The 17,424-nt window shown below is 40.2% G+C and overlaps 1 protein-coding gene across 2 annotated transcripts in view; it reads right to left on the minus strand.

Moving 5' to 3' along the window:
- The window catches only part of NKD1 (NKD inhibitor of WNT signaling pathway 1), a 106,968-nt gene that overhangs the window by 28,244 nt on the left and 61,300 nt on the right, over nt 1–17,424 (minus strand). For both annotated transcript variants that reach the window (XM_054200249.1, XM_054200247.1), the window contains exon 4: nt 8,947–9,004. In XM_054200249.1, coding sequence (XP_054056224.1) covers nt 8,947–9,004 — 58 coding nt within the window. The remainder of the gene's footprint in view (nt 1–8,946; nt 9,005–17,424) is intronic.

Genomic DNA, 17,424 nt, shown 5'->3' on the forward strand with positions numbered 1-17,424 from the left:
AAAAGGTGTGGGGGGGACTTTTTTCTGCTAAAAATATCATGCCTTTTTTTTTTTCCACCAAACTTGAAACATGTGATGAAATTCAACTTTTAAAATATAACCCTGGAGCTACTTGAAACTATAAAAGTCTCCTCAGTATCTGAGGCAAGTCAGAATTTCCACTGTTCAAGCTGGGCTTTTATGAAGAGCAGACTTTAGAAAAAGCTGTAATCTGTCTAGGTAACAAAGGGCACTTGTTCTGCCTGGTGAGGTAAAACTTTGGGTTTCTGTAGCTACTGCAGCAGAAGTGGAGTTGAAGCACACAAAAGCACCCTGACTGATACACACTTTGAATTTGGAATAGCAACTGGCAAAAGCAATATGCTTTTCACTGAAATTGCCTCCCTCAGTCTGCATGTACACGCTTGTGTATTTGTAAGGTTCGGCAGGATAACAGGTTGTTGTGCCTAAACTATCCAGCCTGAAGGTTCACGCATCTATCTCGTTTTACACCCATCTAGCCGCCGATATAAAACAATGGCTCCTAAATTCAATCCCAGAAATGCAAGAACTATTCAATCCTGTCATAAACTGTATCCTCACATAAGACACTCTGGGATATGAAATCCCTACGGGTAGGAGAGCAGGGCCTTACAGGAGCACGCACATGGGATCTAAACAAAAGCCGACTGCAGAAGGCTACCAAAGACCCAGCAAAGGGAGCACTCAAACTCGGTTGCCTGGCTGTGTCAAGGTCAAGTCAAACACAAGAGAACCGGCAACTTGAGGAATATTCGGGAGTTGCAGCAGGACATATTGCCTGTCAAATGCAGCATTCAAGGGTTCTACAAATGAATGTAAAGTTTCATGTAAAGGCAAGGGATTTGAAACAAATATATTGTCTTCTGAAATAGCGTAGGCCAAAACTTCTTTCAATTACAAGAGTACAAAACTGGAATAATTCCATGAACACCAGCATGAGAGTATTATCTGGCCCCAAATCTTTGCCTGGAAATATGCTCTAGTTTCACATGGATTAAAAAAAAAAGAAAAAAAGAAAAAAAAAGAAAAAGAGAGAGAGTCACAAGAGAGTCAGAGAAGAATGGCATTTTGACTCACTTTTCAAAAACATGTTTAATAAAACCTCCACGAACTGTGGTCAAAGCTACAAGAAAAATAACTGGTAATAATCGTTGCTGGGAAATTAAAAGTAGAAAAGGACCTTTGTTCTTGAAGTAGAATAAATGAAACCACGGGTATTCATCATGTTTCCAGAGAGATTGTTTTCAAACTCCTGACTTGTTCCCATATTTCATTCTTTGTTCTTGGTGGTGGATGTCCTGGGGCAAAGTTCAAGTGCATTTTTATCCTGCAGCACACGTACAGTAATGCAGCTTTATCTCTGTACCGTCCACTAGACCAGCTCTCTCCCAGAGACATGCCTGAGTCCATCAGCTTGCCAAGGTGTATCTGATGGTCGACGCTGCCTCCTAGATTAGTCACCACTGCAGAGGTAGGAGAGCAGGGCAGGAAGAGAGATGTGACCGGCTGTAACCCAGCCATCTCGGACGGTGGCAAGGGTTTGAGGGGTGCACCCACACGGCGGGCAGCCAGCGCAGAGCTGTGCACCAGCCTGCATTCCTGTGCGCTCAGTGTGACTGTCACCCGGCCTGAGCTGGACGAACAGCTCACCCAGATGTGCCTACACACGCTTCAGTTCCTTCCTCCTCTGAATCACAACATTGACAGCCGAAGGGAAACACCAAAGACCAAGACTGACTGGTCTTTCAAACTCTTTCAAACCTCATGGACAGAGCATCAGCCTCATGTCACTGGCAGCCACTTCTTGTCCCTATTTCAGTCACACTACACAGTAGCTTCCCTCGGGCTTCACTCACTGGTGTGAGCAACCAGTTAGGTTCCATGGTCTGCTGCCTAAGCACCACCGTGATGCTTTGCCTTCAGGATGCGGAAAGCAAATGCAAGAGCCCTCCTCCCTCTGATGAGATCTCTCTAAGTTATGCACTTTTGCACTTTGGTTGCCCTGCTTCCCACACACACCCTGATCGTCTGCCTCTTACGTGCTACAAAAGAAGCAGCTTGAGAGACCTGTAGTCATAGGTTTTCAACAGCTATATCTTTGCCTCCTAGCAGACTAGTTCAAGACTACTCCAGATGTGAGAGTAAATGAATATTCTACTGTTAATTGATTATTTTTTAATGACCGCTTGGAAAGAGCATTAGCTTCTCTGTGAAAGAAGGAAAAGTTGCCCATCTTAGGTAGAAGGAAAGAGTATGGAAAAACAATATTGTTATAAATACCAAGCATGCACATAATATTAAAGCTTTCTATGTTTAAGGTGTTCATAATGATCAACTCCATGCTTTTTTGAGGTGCTTGTTCACTTCCCTTTTCATTACCTCAGTTTTCTACTGAAATGCTTTTTATACACTACACACAATTAAATTAACATTTGGCTTTCTTCAGCCATCATGAAGAATAGAGACCACTTGTAAGTTTGGAAGGTTTTCTTGTGTATTGTACTTTGAAACGCTCTCTCTCTCATACTGGAAGGGACAGACATAGATGTAGGAAATCCCAGGCTCTGTTCTGAGCTTTGCTATTGTGTCCCTGAACCAAACATGCAACTTGCTTGTGTTCAGGCGTGACAACTTTCCAGCAGCATAGAATGATCTGAATACAGAGATCAATGTGAAGCTATTACTTAAAGCAGGTATGATCTTCCCAGTCCAATGCAGAGGATTAATAACCCAGAACAAAACTCTCAAGCCCTAGACAAAACACATACTCTATCAAAAACCGCTAGGAGCTGGTGGGTTGTCAGCTGAAGAGAGAGATACCCTGCACACAGGGAACAAGCTCAGCACGGGCAGCAGAGCACAAACCCTCCGCACTGCAGTGGCTCAGTGTGAGGAGGAAAAGCTCACCCTCTGAGGTGACATAACAGCCCACTTTTCACTGCCTTTCTGTGCTCTGCTTGCCAACATGGGTGGGAGCCATTAGACACTGCAAAGGACCATTTGGAAACACCTGGAGACCACTAACTCATTACACACAGGCCATGGACAACCATTGGATGGCAACACTCTTTCATCACTACTGACCTGGCTGCACTTGAAACAGCAGCTCTAGAAGTAAAAGCTTCTGATCCAAATACCAACCCCCCTCAACTGGAACAGCTAATGTTAAGAAACACTTGTACAATTTTACTTCCCCCCGCCCCCCCGCCTTAAAGTGCCTTATGCCATAAGATTTTCCTCCCGCTCATGGCAAACAGCCTACCTGCTTCTTATAATTTCCTGGATCTGTATATGACCACAGGAAAACTTCTGCTAATCCTACCAGTCTCATGTTCTTTGGTGACTTTTATTCTAACTGCCAAACTAAGCAGTTTTCTCTTGGCACTCTCCACTGCTCCTTTTTTTCCCCCCTCATGTTCTTTGGTACTCCTTCCAATTCACAGTAACCAGCTTATCAGCTTCCAGCCTCGGCAGGGAGTAGCTGTTTGTCAGATAATGGCGGCTGCTGCCCGTGGGTCACCCTGAAGCTGAAGATATTTTTCACAGTTGTTTCATGTCACATGAAAAGGGTACAGCAGAAACCTCTCGATAGCCGAAAAAAAATACAGGCAATGAGCAAGCGATCACCAGTCTGCAGTGATCACATAACCTATACTCGTCCATAGCAAATCGATGGTAAGGGTGTAGGACTGGCAACAAGTCATTAAAACACACAACATCCCAGAAGGCTGACCACAAGAGCACTTTTAAAGTAGAATTATTCGCACTCTGTTTGCAGTGTCAGGGATGAACAGATATTTGGTTTAAGAACATGACAGGGAAGGGACCTTCATTTTCCGCAAAGCACCAAGCCTGCATCAATAGTACTAGGTAGGTAATAACAACGGTGCTGAGATAAAGCAACTTTGCCTGCGTGCAAGATGCAATCCATGTATTTTCTATAAATACACTGGCATTTCACGTACATAATACATAGAATATTATTTAAGCTTTAGAAAATAAATGAAATAACCACCATAACTGAAGGCATTAACTAGAAATGAGCATGCAGTTTGAAATAACTGCCTTTTGTTGCCCATTCATAGCTCAGCCTAGCACAATACAAGAATTTATTACAGCTAAGACATTATCAAAGTGTGGTAAAAAGTGTCTTATAGGCAAACAGAAGGTTAGTTAAAACTAATTAAAATGCTTGTTCAAGTTTTCCTCTGCTGAGAAGTTTATAAACAATTTGGGCCCAAGTACCACACCTTGCCATCCTTCCTCTGAGTTGACAACCCAGCAGATATTCTTCTAGTCATACTAGTAACATCTTGAAAAACATATAGCAATATTAAAAATAGAATGAATTATTTTTCTGCTTTGATGAATACAGCATGCCTTGCTTGAAGGTTTAGAAATTCCGTCACGTCTTGTAAATGTGTGAACAGTGCTACAGGTAGCTCTTTTACAGATATGATAGACTTTTTTTTCAGCAACAACATATGCTTTGCACTCTGCTGGAGAGGTCTCTAATACTTATGGGCAAGAAGATGACCTAGTACCAGATGAAGGAACATCTTACATTGTCAAGGGATTTGGATACATCTGGTTTGGGAAACATATAAAAAAAATGGGTTTCTTGATTCAGGTCAAGCTCTGTCACTACTTTCATCAGGACTTTGGATATCATGTTCAGATAAGGCAACAGGAAGGCTTGGATCTTCTCCAGTCTTCTGTTGAGAGAATAATAATCAAGACATCACCCTCAGCTGACAAATGAAACAGGGAACAGATTGCTATCAGCATAAGAGACAGCTCCTCTGACAGGCACAGGGTAAGATTGATCTCACAGAGATGCAAGATTTCTGGTTTGTAGAAACACTTAACTCATACTTTTCATGAGAACGGTGACATGAGAGATCACATTATCACATAACTAACTGGGGTGACAGGTTAGGTGTCTCCTGAGTTTAAGGACTTCACCTTGAACTCCAAAAGGCAGCTGAAGGAGACTGACAGCTATAACCCACTGGGCTCTAAAGGGCTTGTATTGAGACAAGTAGGATATTGCCTCATTGCCATAATCAGTCTGTGTCAGAGGGAGACTTTCCTGCTTCTGCTTCAGATATCACAAGCAGGGAGAAAACAGGCTGCTTTGAAAAGCTTCTAAATAGTCAGGTAATAAGACAGAGGAACCCCAGTTCACTTCCTAAAGACGTGGAGCGGTCAAGAAAACCCTCCTGGTCTACAGGTTGTAGCTGTGAAAATTTCCCAAAAGGTCCAGGGAAAGGAGGTAAAAAAATTCTGGAAAACAAGAGCAGGACTGTTGAATGATGCATTTAAAAGCTTGCTTGTGCCTTGAAGAGCAGAGAGAGATATCTTTCTAATAGCAGATATCTTTCTGAACCACCTGCATGTCTCCATGATGGAAGAGTGACTTGCTGTTTGATGCTACATTCAATTCCTGCCTGCCATTTTAGCTTCCCCACTGAAAAATACCTCCTAATGTATGTGCTGTTTTTTTGACTTCTTCCAGAACCACCTCCAGTCATTCAGTTCTACTATTCTATAGCAGGACAAGGAAGAGAAATTTCAAGCTCTTTTATCCTAGAGATGAAGAGTAATGAAGCACACGCTTCTTGTGCAGAAACTGTTGGACAAGAAAGTTCAAGCACAAGAAGTTTGTACACAGCCACAGCAGACTGCACAAGTACTTAAAGTTTGGCAAGTGGAAGTCTCCGACATGCAGTGGGAAAGCACTGCTAAACTTGGAATTAAAGTTGCAAATGAATCCACTACAGAACCTATATCCAGCATGCCCAATTGCTGAGTTACTAATGAAAGAGAAAGACAGGAAACAGAGTAAGAGTAATACAGAGAAGAGACTGAGGTTTCCATTGATATCTCTTATCTAAGGAAATCACTGACCATGTAAGAGAAAACCCAAAAATTTCAATTTAGTTACTTGCCAGCACAAAATCAAAGGCAGGTGCTGGACATAATAGACAATACTGGTCAAACTGTTTCTTTCTGCACAGCACTCAGTAAACAGAGTCGCCACTATTGAGTTCTAACCTCTTGTCATGCAGCAACATTGAGTCAACAATCCGCTCTCATGGCTTAATGCTTTTGATGTTTACTTTGTTCTTTCTATAGTTCAAAAGAAAGCACTAATGCACCAGTCCTCTTACCAAATACAATCTTAATCCCAGAATCCCGAGCCTTTTGCTGTTGGCCAGTTAAGTCTGTTAAGACGAAAGGATTTGATCAAGCTTTACATAACAACACAGAAGTTAAATCCAGCAAAGAGAGTTCCTTTTATCTGTACTTCTCAGATGGCTAAGAGGGGGGAAAAAAAGAGAGGGAGGGAAAAAAAAAGGTAATGAACTTGGCTATGTAAAACAAAATAAAGAATTCAATTATTTCTCTTATTGCCACTTTGTCTTTTCAGTGAGAGTCTTCCATAGAACTCAGATTTATTCTCCAATAAAGTCTCTGAGTGCGAAGGCTGTAACTTTCCCCTAACACAGAAGAATTGTGGCACCTGCTGTGCTTTTTTGCAAATCTGAGAAGTGTTTCTTTTTCAGTTTTTTTTCCATCCCTATGGTGCATTTATGAAGACAGAACACAGTTCATTGATTAGACACTTGCCTGGTACTTAGAAGAGCTGGTCTCAAGTCTTTGTCTTGCTGTTCATGCCCTTTGGGAGCTTTGCCCAACCAACCATGTTTCAGTGGGTTACAGCTCCCTATCTCTAAAACTAGTTATCAGTGATGTTGATGTTATCTTATGACACATGAATGTATAAACTTGCAACGTGCATTACACCAGTACATATGTAAAGATTGTGAGGTAGTAAAATAAAAGCAGAACAACTATTTTAGGTGGAAAGATTAATATACTTTCTAGAATATTAATTAATTACATTTTCACACAAAACATTTCTATGCAGAAAAGAGTTACAACAGTGGTCATCGTGTACCTAAGCCAGACAATTCAAGCTGTGCCCTAACAAAGGTCTCAAATGATGTTTCAGCTTCACTTTATATTAATATCACAATTTTATACTAGTACTATCACAATCGTCCAAAAATATTATGCCAGTAAAAAGCACAAAGTTATACAAAAAGGGCGAAAGCATCCTGCTTTACCACAATGCTTCTAGTATCGTCTGTTAATCATAAGATTTTAAATATCCCATTCAAGAGGGAAGCGGCTAACACTGTCCCCCAGCATGGAGAGCAAAGCCTGGAGATCTGAGAGCCAAAGGGATGAGGACCGAGCCTTGGCAATCCACACGCATTTGCCTGAGCACCAGGTGGGAAGAGTTACCTGCCTCCCACCTGGAAAGATGCCACAAAACAGCTCTTCCCCAGTGGCAGGACACAAAGAAAGGACCACCTGCCAGTACCTAAATCTTGTCTTTGCTACTTAGCTACTTTGTAAGAAATGAGACACATCAGAAGTAATAATGTAAAACTGCTGAAAGACTGAAATTACAGTAGCCTAAAAGGTTTTACACTCTAATAAAAACAATCCTGCTGCTGACTACTTTGGAAATATTATATATTAGATATTATGTTTGCTATGCAAGACAATTCTGCACAACAAAGTAAGAAATAATTAGAGGCAAGGAAAGGTAGAATGAGACACAGAAAAATGAAATTATTCACCTCACTGACATTTAATATCCTGTGTTATGTAGCTTCTCCTATAATTCCGAGAATGAAAAAGCCACCCTTTATTAGAGTTATATCCTACTATAAGCAGAAAGGAAAACGGTGGTGAAGTTAAATATTGAAACATTCTTAACAAACACTGACTCCATCATGGCAAGTATATCTTGCTTTTTTGTTTAACAGTAGCCTACACGTGCTAGCTGAAATTGAACTCCTACGTTACAGGGACATATGAGGCAATATTCTTTGTAAACTAAAGACATGACAGAAACATGGGGTCCAAGAAACCCAGTATATTAACACATTTCACAGGTAAGAAACTGTAAGACGGACATTCTTAACATAGAGAATCTTTCAAGTTCTGTTTAGACAGAAGTCTCTACCACCAGAAACAAATGACTGGATTACAAAACAACAAAACTTTCTAAGTTAAGTTTGACATGGTTCATTGCTCTAAATAAGTTTGGCATATTGTTTCCACTAGCCTATAACATAAATCTAGCACACAGCCCATGCAACCACTTGTTATACTAGAGCGTTTCCTAGAGAGTTTCACAAGTCTCATTTCCTTGTTTTTTAAAAAGAATGAGCAACAATGCCCTCAAATTAATCTCTTCTGTTCATCAACCCCCACTTGCCCAACTGAAGTTCAAGGTACTTCAGATGTGTTCTCTGGCACGCAGGATACAGACTCAAGGACCCCAAAGGCCCTTCCCACCAGAACAACGATGCCATCTCCTACTGCAATGAGAGGCCTGATCACAGCTGAAGAGATTAAATGAGCCTGGGAAAGAAGTTATCTAGGGCATTAATGATTACATTCATATTAAAGAGAAATGTATTAAGTAAGAGTCTCTGGTCTTTATTAGAAATTAAAGCAGGAGTTTCTAAGCCCAGTTTGTGTAACATGGAAGGATGTGCAGCGTTTCACAAAGCCCAGTGCTAGTGTTTTCAGTGATTGCATTTACCACCTCTGCTGGGGACAGTGACACTCACTACTGCTACCAATGCCAAGAGAAGTACCTGGAAAAAAATTGTGAGACCCTGAATTAAAACACTTGGTCCCTATGATACAACTGTGTGACTTTTTTTGATACTAGGAGGACAGTGGTAGAAGATACAGAAATAATACCATATTCCCATCTTAACAGTTTTGCCAGGCAAATGACACATCAGTATATCAAGAAATGCACTTTCATATATGCATTCTCACAGACTTGTTCACTGACATAATATTAACCAAGAAATTTTGTTCTTTAAATACCTTCTAGATGAAAGTGTTCATCACCAATAGTGTCTCTGTAGCCTTCCCCAGACAAATCCTGTTTAAAAAAAAAAATAAAAATTACAAATATACTGCATATGAAGTGTTGAGGTGTTAAGAATACGTATTTATTATCGCCAGGATTAATATAAAACACCAACAAGAGCACAGAAGTTGTTCTCCAGGAAAGCAGTGAATCACTTTATTAGTGGTAGTCAGTGCATTTGGTGCTATTTCACAATGCTCTGGACACACTTTAGGACAAAAATTTAATGGAGATTAATAGATTGCACAGGGGAAAGAAAGAGAAGTGTTCATATTCAAATCCTTTTACAAAGTAGATTAATATTTAGCATTTCAACGTTCTGTCAATCAAGCAAGATAAAAAAACCTCCAAATGGAAGCGATAAAGAAGAAATAAGCCCTTCACTACCCACAGAGGAATGTTATCACTTGGTTCCACCAACAAACATAAAACTTCCATATGCCAGAGGTCACCCAAGAAAAGCAGATACCAGACTCTGAAGAGCTGCCTGATCCCTCAGTCCCAAAATTAATGAAATTTTGTCAGCCCCAGTATGTCTACAGCAATACAGAAGCAGATGCCATAGATATGCAGATGATCTTATCTCAGACCCAAAAACCATTTCTCTAATGGTCATGAAGTAGTAATAAAGGGCATCAGTGGGATTTGGAGCTAATCCCACTTACAAAGACCCTGAAGAGCATTCTTACTCTCTTATTAGCAGACCCTTCCAGCTCCATCCCCCCACCCCAGCTAAAGCACAAGCAACGACAGCTATCCTCATGTTTTGCCTTCTCCCGTTCATTCTGAAGGCCTGAAGGCCATTCACTGACCTTACATTATAGTCTGGCTCCCTAGATTCTCCAACACTTTCTACCACTGATAAATAGTTACGGTGATAAAGGACATGGTTCTAAAAAACTGGCATGCTGCACTCATGGCCATTTTAACTTCACCTGCAAAAACACAGCAGGAACACAGAGCCAGCATTCTCCACTGAAGAACTACAAGTTGACAGTACGGAGATTTTTGCACAAGATAAGAATAAGGGAATAACCTGTGAAAATTAAGTGTCTGATTGTATTCATTAGTTTTATTGTTAAGCAATTTTATCACGATAAAAGCAGTTCATCTCTTTTTCTTGAAAAAGCTGACAGAGGTTCTTTTCTGCCTTCCACATGCCCAAATGTTATTCTTTGGGATTAGTTATCAGAAAGTAACTAAACCACAAAAGCATATCTTGAGAATTCTTCAGTATCAATTTCGGCAACAGCATTTTAAAAATTAGATTTCACAAACACTTACTGGATAGCGAGCCCAGAGACCCTGAAAATACTGTTCTGTTCACGAGCAGATACCCTGAAATAAAGCTAGAACTCATGGACCAAATAGCTCTGAAAAATGCTGGCCACTTGGCTGGAATGCTAGGATTCTGCACAGCACAAGGTTGCTATAAAAGCTGTCATTCTGGGTTTACCTTTCCAACAAGCAAATCACAAAACCCGTTTTGTTTCCTTGAGGGTTTGTTCCAGAAAAAAGGTCTCTTCTTTTTGAGCATGTGCTGAATAATATCAATCATTACCTTAAAAATTATGGCAGAAATGGACAGTGAATGAAAAAAAGCCATTAAATGTTGGCATAACTTATCATATTTCTGCAAGACTGTCTTTCTAGGGCCTTGTAAAAGTTAGTATACTTTTGTTTGATCAAATTCCCCCATGTCATCATTTTCCATGAAGCTCGGAAAGCACACCTCTGACTGCTATCGTAGATAATGAAATACATAGAAGTGACTGCATAGGCATGTATGGCACCTCTGCTCTCTCCCACAGTGTTAAATATTTAATACCTGCTTCGTTTGTGGGTTTGGTTTTTTTACTAAACTCAGAATTCCTGCTCCCTCCTGCTCTCTTGGAAAAAAAAAAATAAATTCTGTTAACCTGATCAGCAAATATGCTCTGAGTAGGTATGATCTTACTTGTGATGTCCCACTGAGGAGAACTTTATCTAGCTGGTAGCCTTCATCTCTTAAGATTTTAGCAAAGCAACCAGTGCATCTGGGTATCACATGTTGCCTGTTAAAATGTCATCTTAAGTCATTAATTTTTATGACTTTTCAGAAGGTGTCACTTAAAAATGAGCACACATTTGCTGATGTAAAATGCACCATCAAGTAACTCCATGGAAAAGAGTGGAAGACAAACGTGTAAAACAGCAGAGTAAAGCATTAATATTCATTAAGCTAGCTTCCTTATTTTCTCACTTTTAATCATTACATGGGTCTTAAGTAAATATATTTTATATTCTAGTCTAGTTTCACTCCTTCTCTAGCTCCTAGTTATTTAAGTTAAAGTAGTAACTTAATGCAAGCAAATTTCCATAAGTGTTTCCGCCTTAAACCAAATTATTATAAATTACCAAATTCTAGAAAAGTGTTTTTTATGATGTTGAACTATAATATTAGTGTTAAATGCCACATAAATTGACAACCCATCTTGAAACTGACGGGAGTATCATTTGAACATTTTAGTGACACATTTAAGCAGAACTCCTCAGCTCCCATTCAAATGTGTTCCTCTGTGCACAAGATTATGACATCTATTATCTTTGATCGACAGATGTGTATTTGCAAAAGGTGTGGGCAACTCAGGATTTTACAGGAAAAAAATGAAAGGGGGGGGGGGAGAAACTGTATCATTCACCTTATTATCATTAACTCTTCTGTCTGCAGAGAGTTACCTGAATATTTTTAGCATCCCTGAGACGGATGTCACAACCTGGATAAATACCAAAATGTACCTGCTTGAGGAAAGGATTCTGGACAGCATATGTAAACTTACACTCGACAGAAAAGTACAAAAGCTGAGCAAGCTCATACTGCGTAATGGAGTATTATCCTCCAGTATACATGTATACTGCAGTATACATACTGCATAATGGAGTATTATCCCATAATGGAGTATTACACTCCATTATCCCATAATGGATAATATAACCTGTACAAATTGCCTTATTGTGAATAAGAGGGTGCACCTAGTCCCACTCCCCCAAATTCAGAAAGTGGACTAGAGCAAAAGAAAAAGGTAACTGTGTAAGACAACCTGCAGCTCAAGAAATTCCAGTGGGAAGCAAATGCTATAGCCAGGTAGGAATATTTGACACCGGGGAGAAGCGTGTTGGAGCACAAAGGTAAGACAGGTTCGAGGGGACGGAGAACGCAGCAGCGGCTGGGCCGTTGGCCAGGCTGTGCAGCGTGGGCTGCCCCATGCAGGCGCAGGAGCCCGGCCCGCGGCGGGAACGGTGCCTGAGAGAGCAAAAGCAACACCGTTTAGGTCATAGGTAGTTGTATATCACTGTCCTGACACGATGTTTTAAATCACAACACTGCATTTTCAAACTGGAACACTAAGTCATGAAACAACCAAAACCAGATGTACCCTGTGAAATACTACATAAATGAGGTCAGCGAGCCCTTGAAAGAATAAAGAAAAGAAACATTTAATGCAGAAGGATTCCGGCGTGCCACTTCTATAGGTTGCTAAACAGGAACCCATCTAGAGTAAGCATCTCTACCTCACTGGGAGTTTCCCAGAAAAATAAGTTGGCCACCATTAGCCACCAAGACACATCACACAAAATGACTGAGATTCAGGCTCAAACATCTGCTTCAAAACTCTGACCAGCTGGCTGCCCGGCCTGGGTACAAAGGACCTTGTGTCCCATATGTCCCTTCTGATAGGTGCTGCTGTACTCAGCTGAGATTTAAGAAGGTGGGGGTGGAGAGAAGAGTTAATTAGTGCAACTCCCTCAGAAATGCTGCTGAGTATATACATACACAAGGAAGAAAAACAATCTTTAAAAGCTCCCACACCCCAGGGCTTCTATTCAGCTGGTTACAAGTCAGGCAATCGTCACTCGCTTCCCACCTTTGCCATGCAATCAGACTCTGATGAATGCTAACTCGCTGGGAATTTTATTTTTTTAACCCCAACCTCAGCCCTAACCACCCTGTGCAGTTTTCTTACTGATACAAGTCTCCGGAGACTAAAGGCCAGGCTCTCACTCAGGGGCTTCCACTTACTGACTTCTTTTTCACCAGCTATCTGAAAATGCTGCCATCCAAATCCTCACCCATCCTCCTGCCTTCATCGCTTTATTCCTCCAATGCCTTTGCTTGGCTCCCTTTCTGCTTCTACACTGAGGTTGAGTTCCTTGTCTTCACCTTCCAGGCTCTACACAGTTGTATTTGCATTGCCATCTCCTAGCCCTCCCTCCTGGCCCCTGTGCCCACCGATTCCTTTAATCTTGGTCATCAGTATGACTTTTTCTACCTGTCCTGGCTCAGCCTTTTCATACCGCTCTCCATGACATCCAGCAGCCACCACATAAAAGCCAAAGCTACAGAATGCAAACAGACTGTTTTAGCGACTCGTATTTGGATTACTGTGCTGTTAAATACAGTTTTGCTTTTGGTGTAGGTAGAGACAGCTACATCCATAGATGTATTACATACATCAAAGGATAACCTTTGATTTAGGTAGGTTATCATGATAACAAGCACATTTTTTAAAATTTGGACCCCTCTACTCCCTGTATTACATCACAGTCAATATTGTGTTAATTAATATTTTTCTAAAAGGTGCTGCTCTTCTCAAGTAGAAACAAGTTGTTTTAGCTCTTCTCCTTCAAACACCTCATTAAAATCCTTTGATTTAGCCTTAAGATACTCGATTTTCCACATTTTTGGCAGAAAATATGCACACATTTCCTGTTTTAGCGAAGTTCTCATCAAGGTATCATGTCCACCACTTTCCCCAAGTAAAACAGATGCAAAATGACAAATTGTCAACCAAGAAATCTTTTCTCCCTATTTTTAACTGTCTGACTGAAACATGTGTTTTTTTCTCTCTTTAGTCTCATATTGATGCAATAAAGTTCCAGTACTTTTGGAAAGAGCAAAGTTGAAGAAACGTGTTTCACAACAGAACTGCAAGGGATAAGATATGTGGTAACTCTTAACATCTTGTGGAGTAGATTTTATAACGGTTTTAAAGTAGCTGCCAACAAGAATGCTGTGCCACCTATACACAAACCATTCTTGATGCAGACAAAAAAAAGTCCACAGAAATAGATGTTCAAGAGAATAAGGATGCCCTTTGGCCTTTCACCGAACCAACTGAGGACTCTGTCAACTGCTACGTGGCTATTCTGAATGCTTCGGTCTCATGTGCAGGAAGCAACTTTCAAAAATAAGTCTGATTTTCATATAGCAAGTCCTGAGCAGATTTTGAAAACGGAGTCTCTTGAAGATGCTTCAGGAAACCCATCCAAACCCCAAAGCAGTCATTCTTTTTGTTTTACTTTATTTTTAATCTTGTCCAGACTTGAAGAGAAAGAGGTAAAAGACTTTTTCAACAAACAATTGATGGGAGGAACCTAGTTCCCCTTTGGGTATCTGAAATTTCCCATGGACTAGAAACATAGCCATGTGTAACTATGATCAACTCAAGCCTAGTCTTCACTACTAGGAAACCTATTCACACCTCAAAACCTGGTATCATTTATTTTAGGATAATGCAGGTGAAAGTAGATATTCAGTTATCTGAGGTTATCTGAGGTTATCATTCTTAACAAACACAGCTTTATAACCAGGCCTAAAACTCATAGATAGATAGATAGATACATAGATAGATAGATAGATAGATAGATAGATAGATAGATAGATAGATAGATATTTAAACTGCTTGTAGTCAGACATACTTGGAGATGATGTTTTGCTAGGTTAGCAGCTTCCATGCATACAAACCCGTGCAGTCAAATATACATAAAAGTAGACCTTTGTGCGCACAATTTTGTGTGATCACTACGTACAGGCAAAAGGTAAGAATGCATTTTGGGCATGCATTTGGCTCTCTCCACATTTGGAAATGAAGATTTCATATTAATATTCTCTTTCAAAAATGCTTGAAGATCCCCCTCGTAAGCCTCTTCAAATAAACCACATGCTTCTGTATTACAGTGTCCTATTTAGGACAAGAGCTTCCTTTCCTTCCCTGTTCATAAGTAATCCATATACCCAGGGCCTCATAAAGTATATATTCCAAGCCCCCCTATAATGAAAATTGAAACTAGGCAAATACAATTAAGAATCAAAGTATATATCATATAGAAAAACACTATAGAGCAATACACATTCATGCCTTGGTTTAAGCCTCATATTGTTTCTCCTATGGCATATTTTACCTTTCGTTCTGCAACCACGAGGTTTTACTTTTTCTTTGTGAGTTTGCCATTCCGGATAATTTAATAATAAAGATAACTCACACCAGGATTCAACTTTCTGTAAAGAATGTGTAAAGCAGCTCACACTTGGAGAAGGAGTCAAGGTGACTTTAACTATTAGACCAAAATTAAAACACACGTTGCAACTGCAGTAATGCAGTTAGTTAAGCAGAAGCACCAAGCTCAACTTCTATAATGTTTTCTTTCTCTGAAATAAGAACCTGGTGCTCTATGATCCATTACAGATGGGTTTTTCTCCCTCCACCATGCGTGGAAGCTCCTCTCAGATAAAATTTCTTCATAATATAATCACAGCAGGTAGAATTGTTAAGAAAACAAGTTTCTCCTCTAAGATCTCTGACAGATGATCTTGGGTGGGTTTAGCTGCTGTGGTTTCGGATTTTACTGCCTTTATCAGCCATGCTGGGCTCTATGTCCAGAGTTCCAGAGACAGCAGAACACAATGGGCGTAGCACAGCAGATACTGAAACTCATCCTTTGGTACCTTAGCACAAAGTTCACACTAATATACCAGCTCAAAAACTATGATGGTGAAACACACAAATGCATTCAGTTCGTCTGCCCCTGCTGTAGGAGCAGTAACCCCCAGCCATAACAACATGGTAATGGCGTTTGAAATCACTGCATCTACATCCACCAATTTGACAGAATTGGAGCCCCTGCAGTCTCATCTCACAGAAGGTGACTGTAGAGCAATTCCAGCAGCTGGTAAAATACTGTGAAGATAAAGACAGGATAACAAAAAAAACCACCCAAAAAACCCCCAAAAAACCAAACACAAAACCTTTAATCTCCAGGCACAAAGGATTGTGGACTATTAGAGACTTACGAGGGAAAAAATATCACCAATATCTTTATATCCCTGTTACAGACCCTGCAACAGGTACAAGGAGCAGTTGTATGATACGCTTTTAAGGATATCCCATCCATAGGAACAGGAACATGAGGCTGTTGAGGAAGTGAAAGTGCAAAGCAGATGGGCACTTACACAAAAGACATCATGATGGACGTCTGGATAAGTAAGAAAGGAAACGTGGTACTTTTTGCTCCAGGTTGCTTGCAAAATGCAGCTGAATCTCTTTTGTCCCAATCCAACACCTGGACTAGGCTTTAGAACAGGAAAAACACGAATCCTTTCTTTGTTCTTCCGATATATTTCTTTTCTCCAGCCTCTGAAAATCAGGTAGTGGCAATACTGAGACATGCTTTTTGCAGGTAACTCTCATCTCTGCTGCAGCAGGTAAATGAGCATCCCCTTTTAATGGTCAGTCACTGCAACATGCATCCAACAAAAGCTACCAACGTGCCCATTTAACTTGAATCATAAGACTCGTATGTGCTGTGGAAGATAAGCATGCTAGTAAATATATATCTATACATATCCTGTATACAAAAAAAAATTAAAATCTATAGAAGTAAAAAAGATCCATTTAGGGGGCGGGTTTATTTAGATCACTCAAATTTCAAGACAGAACATTACTGTTTCTATGATGTTTTCATCCTGGATTTCATGGATCTTTACGAAACTCTTGCTAGATGTTGCAAAGTGACATCTTCCATTAACAGTATTAATGGAATTCTAGAACTATTATGGCTTCTACTTTTTAAGGCGATAAGGTGAGACACAGTTTTTCAAGGGCTTAGGCCAGATAAGAGATGATATAATTGAAAGCAACTGTATGAACAGACCTATGGATTCAGCAGTTACTTTCCAAATGAAGGGTCCAACCATCTCCAACTAAAAAAGACCAACCGTCTGAGATTAAATAGGACTGAAACAAGAAATGACTGCTGTTTGCTATATTTAAATTCACTTTGAAGCTACTTCAGAAGGATAAATGTACTCACTCTACAGATTCAGCTATTTACCTTACTTTGTTCTTCTAGCTATGCTCTAACCTCTTTGCTGATTGCAAAATCAATTGTCCCATGTCCCCCGAGATCTCATCTTCAACATAGACTACACTGATGAATAAGTCTAAGGACACGAATGAAAAAGGACAAATCTTCATCTTACTTACAGCCGGGAGAAGCTCGATAACTCCTCCAAATTGCTTATTTCAGGCTTCTTCACCACAGAAGACAGATGGACATAGCTATGTAATAAATGTTATTTTCTGTTCAGCTTCCTTTCATGACAGATTTGGTTA

The sequence above is a fragment of the Rissa tridactyla genome, chromosome 4 (assembly GCF_028500815.1).
Source record: "Rissa tridactyla isolate bRisTri1 chromosome 4, bRisTri1.patW.cur.20221130, whole genome shotgun sequence".
Classification (NCBI taxonomy): Eukaryota; Metazoa; Chordata; class Aves; order Charadriiformes; family Laridae; genus Rissa; species Rissa tridactyla.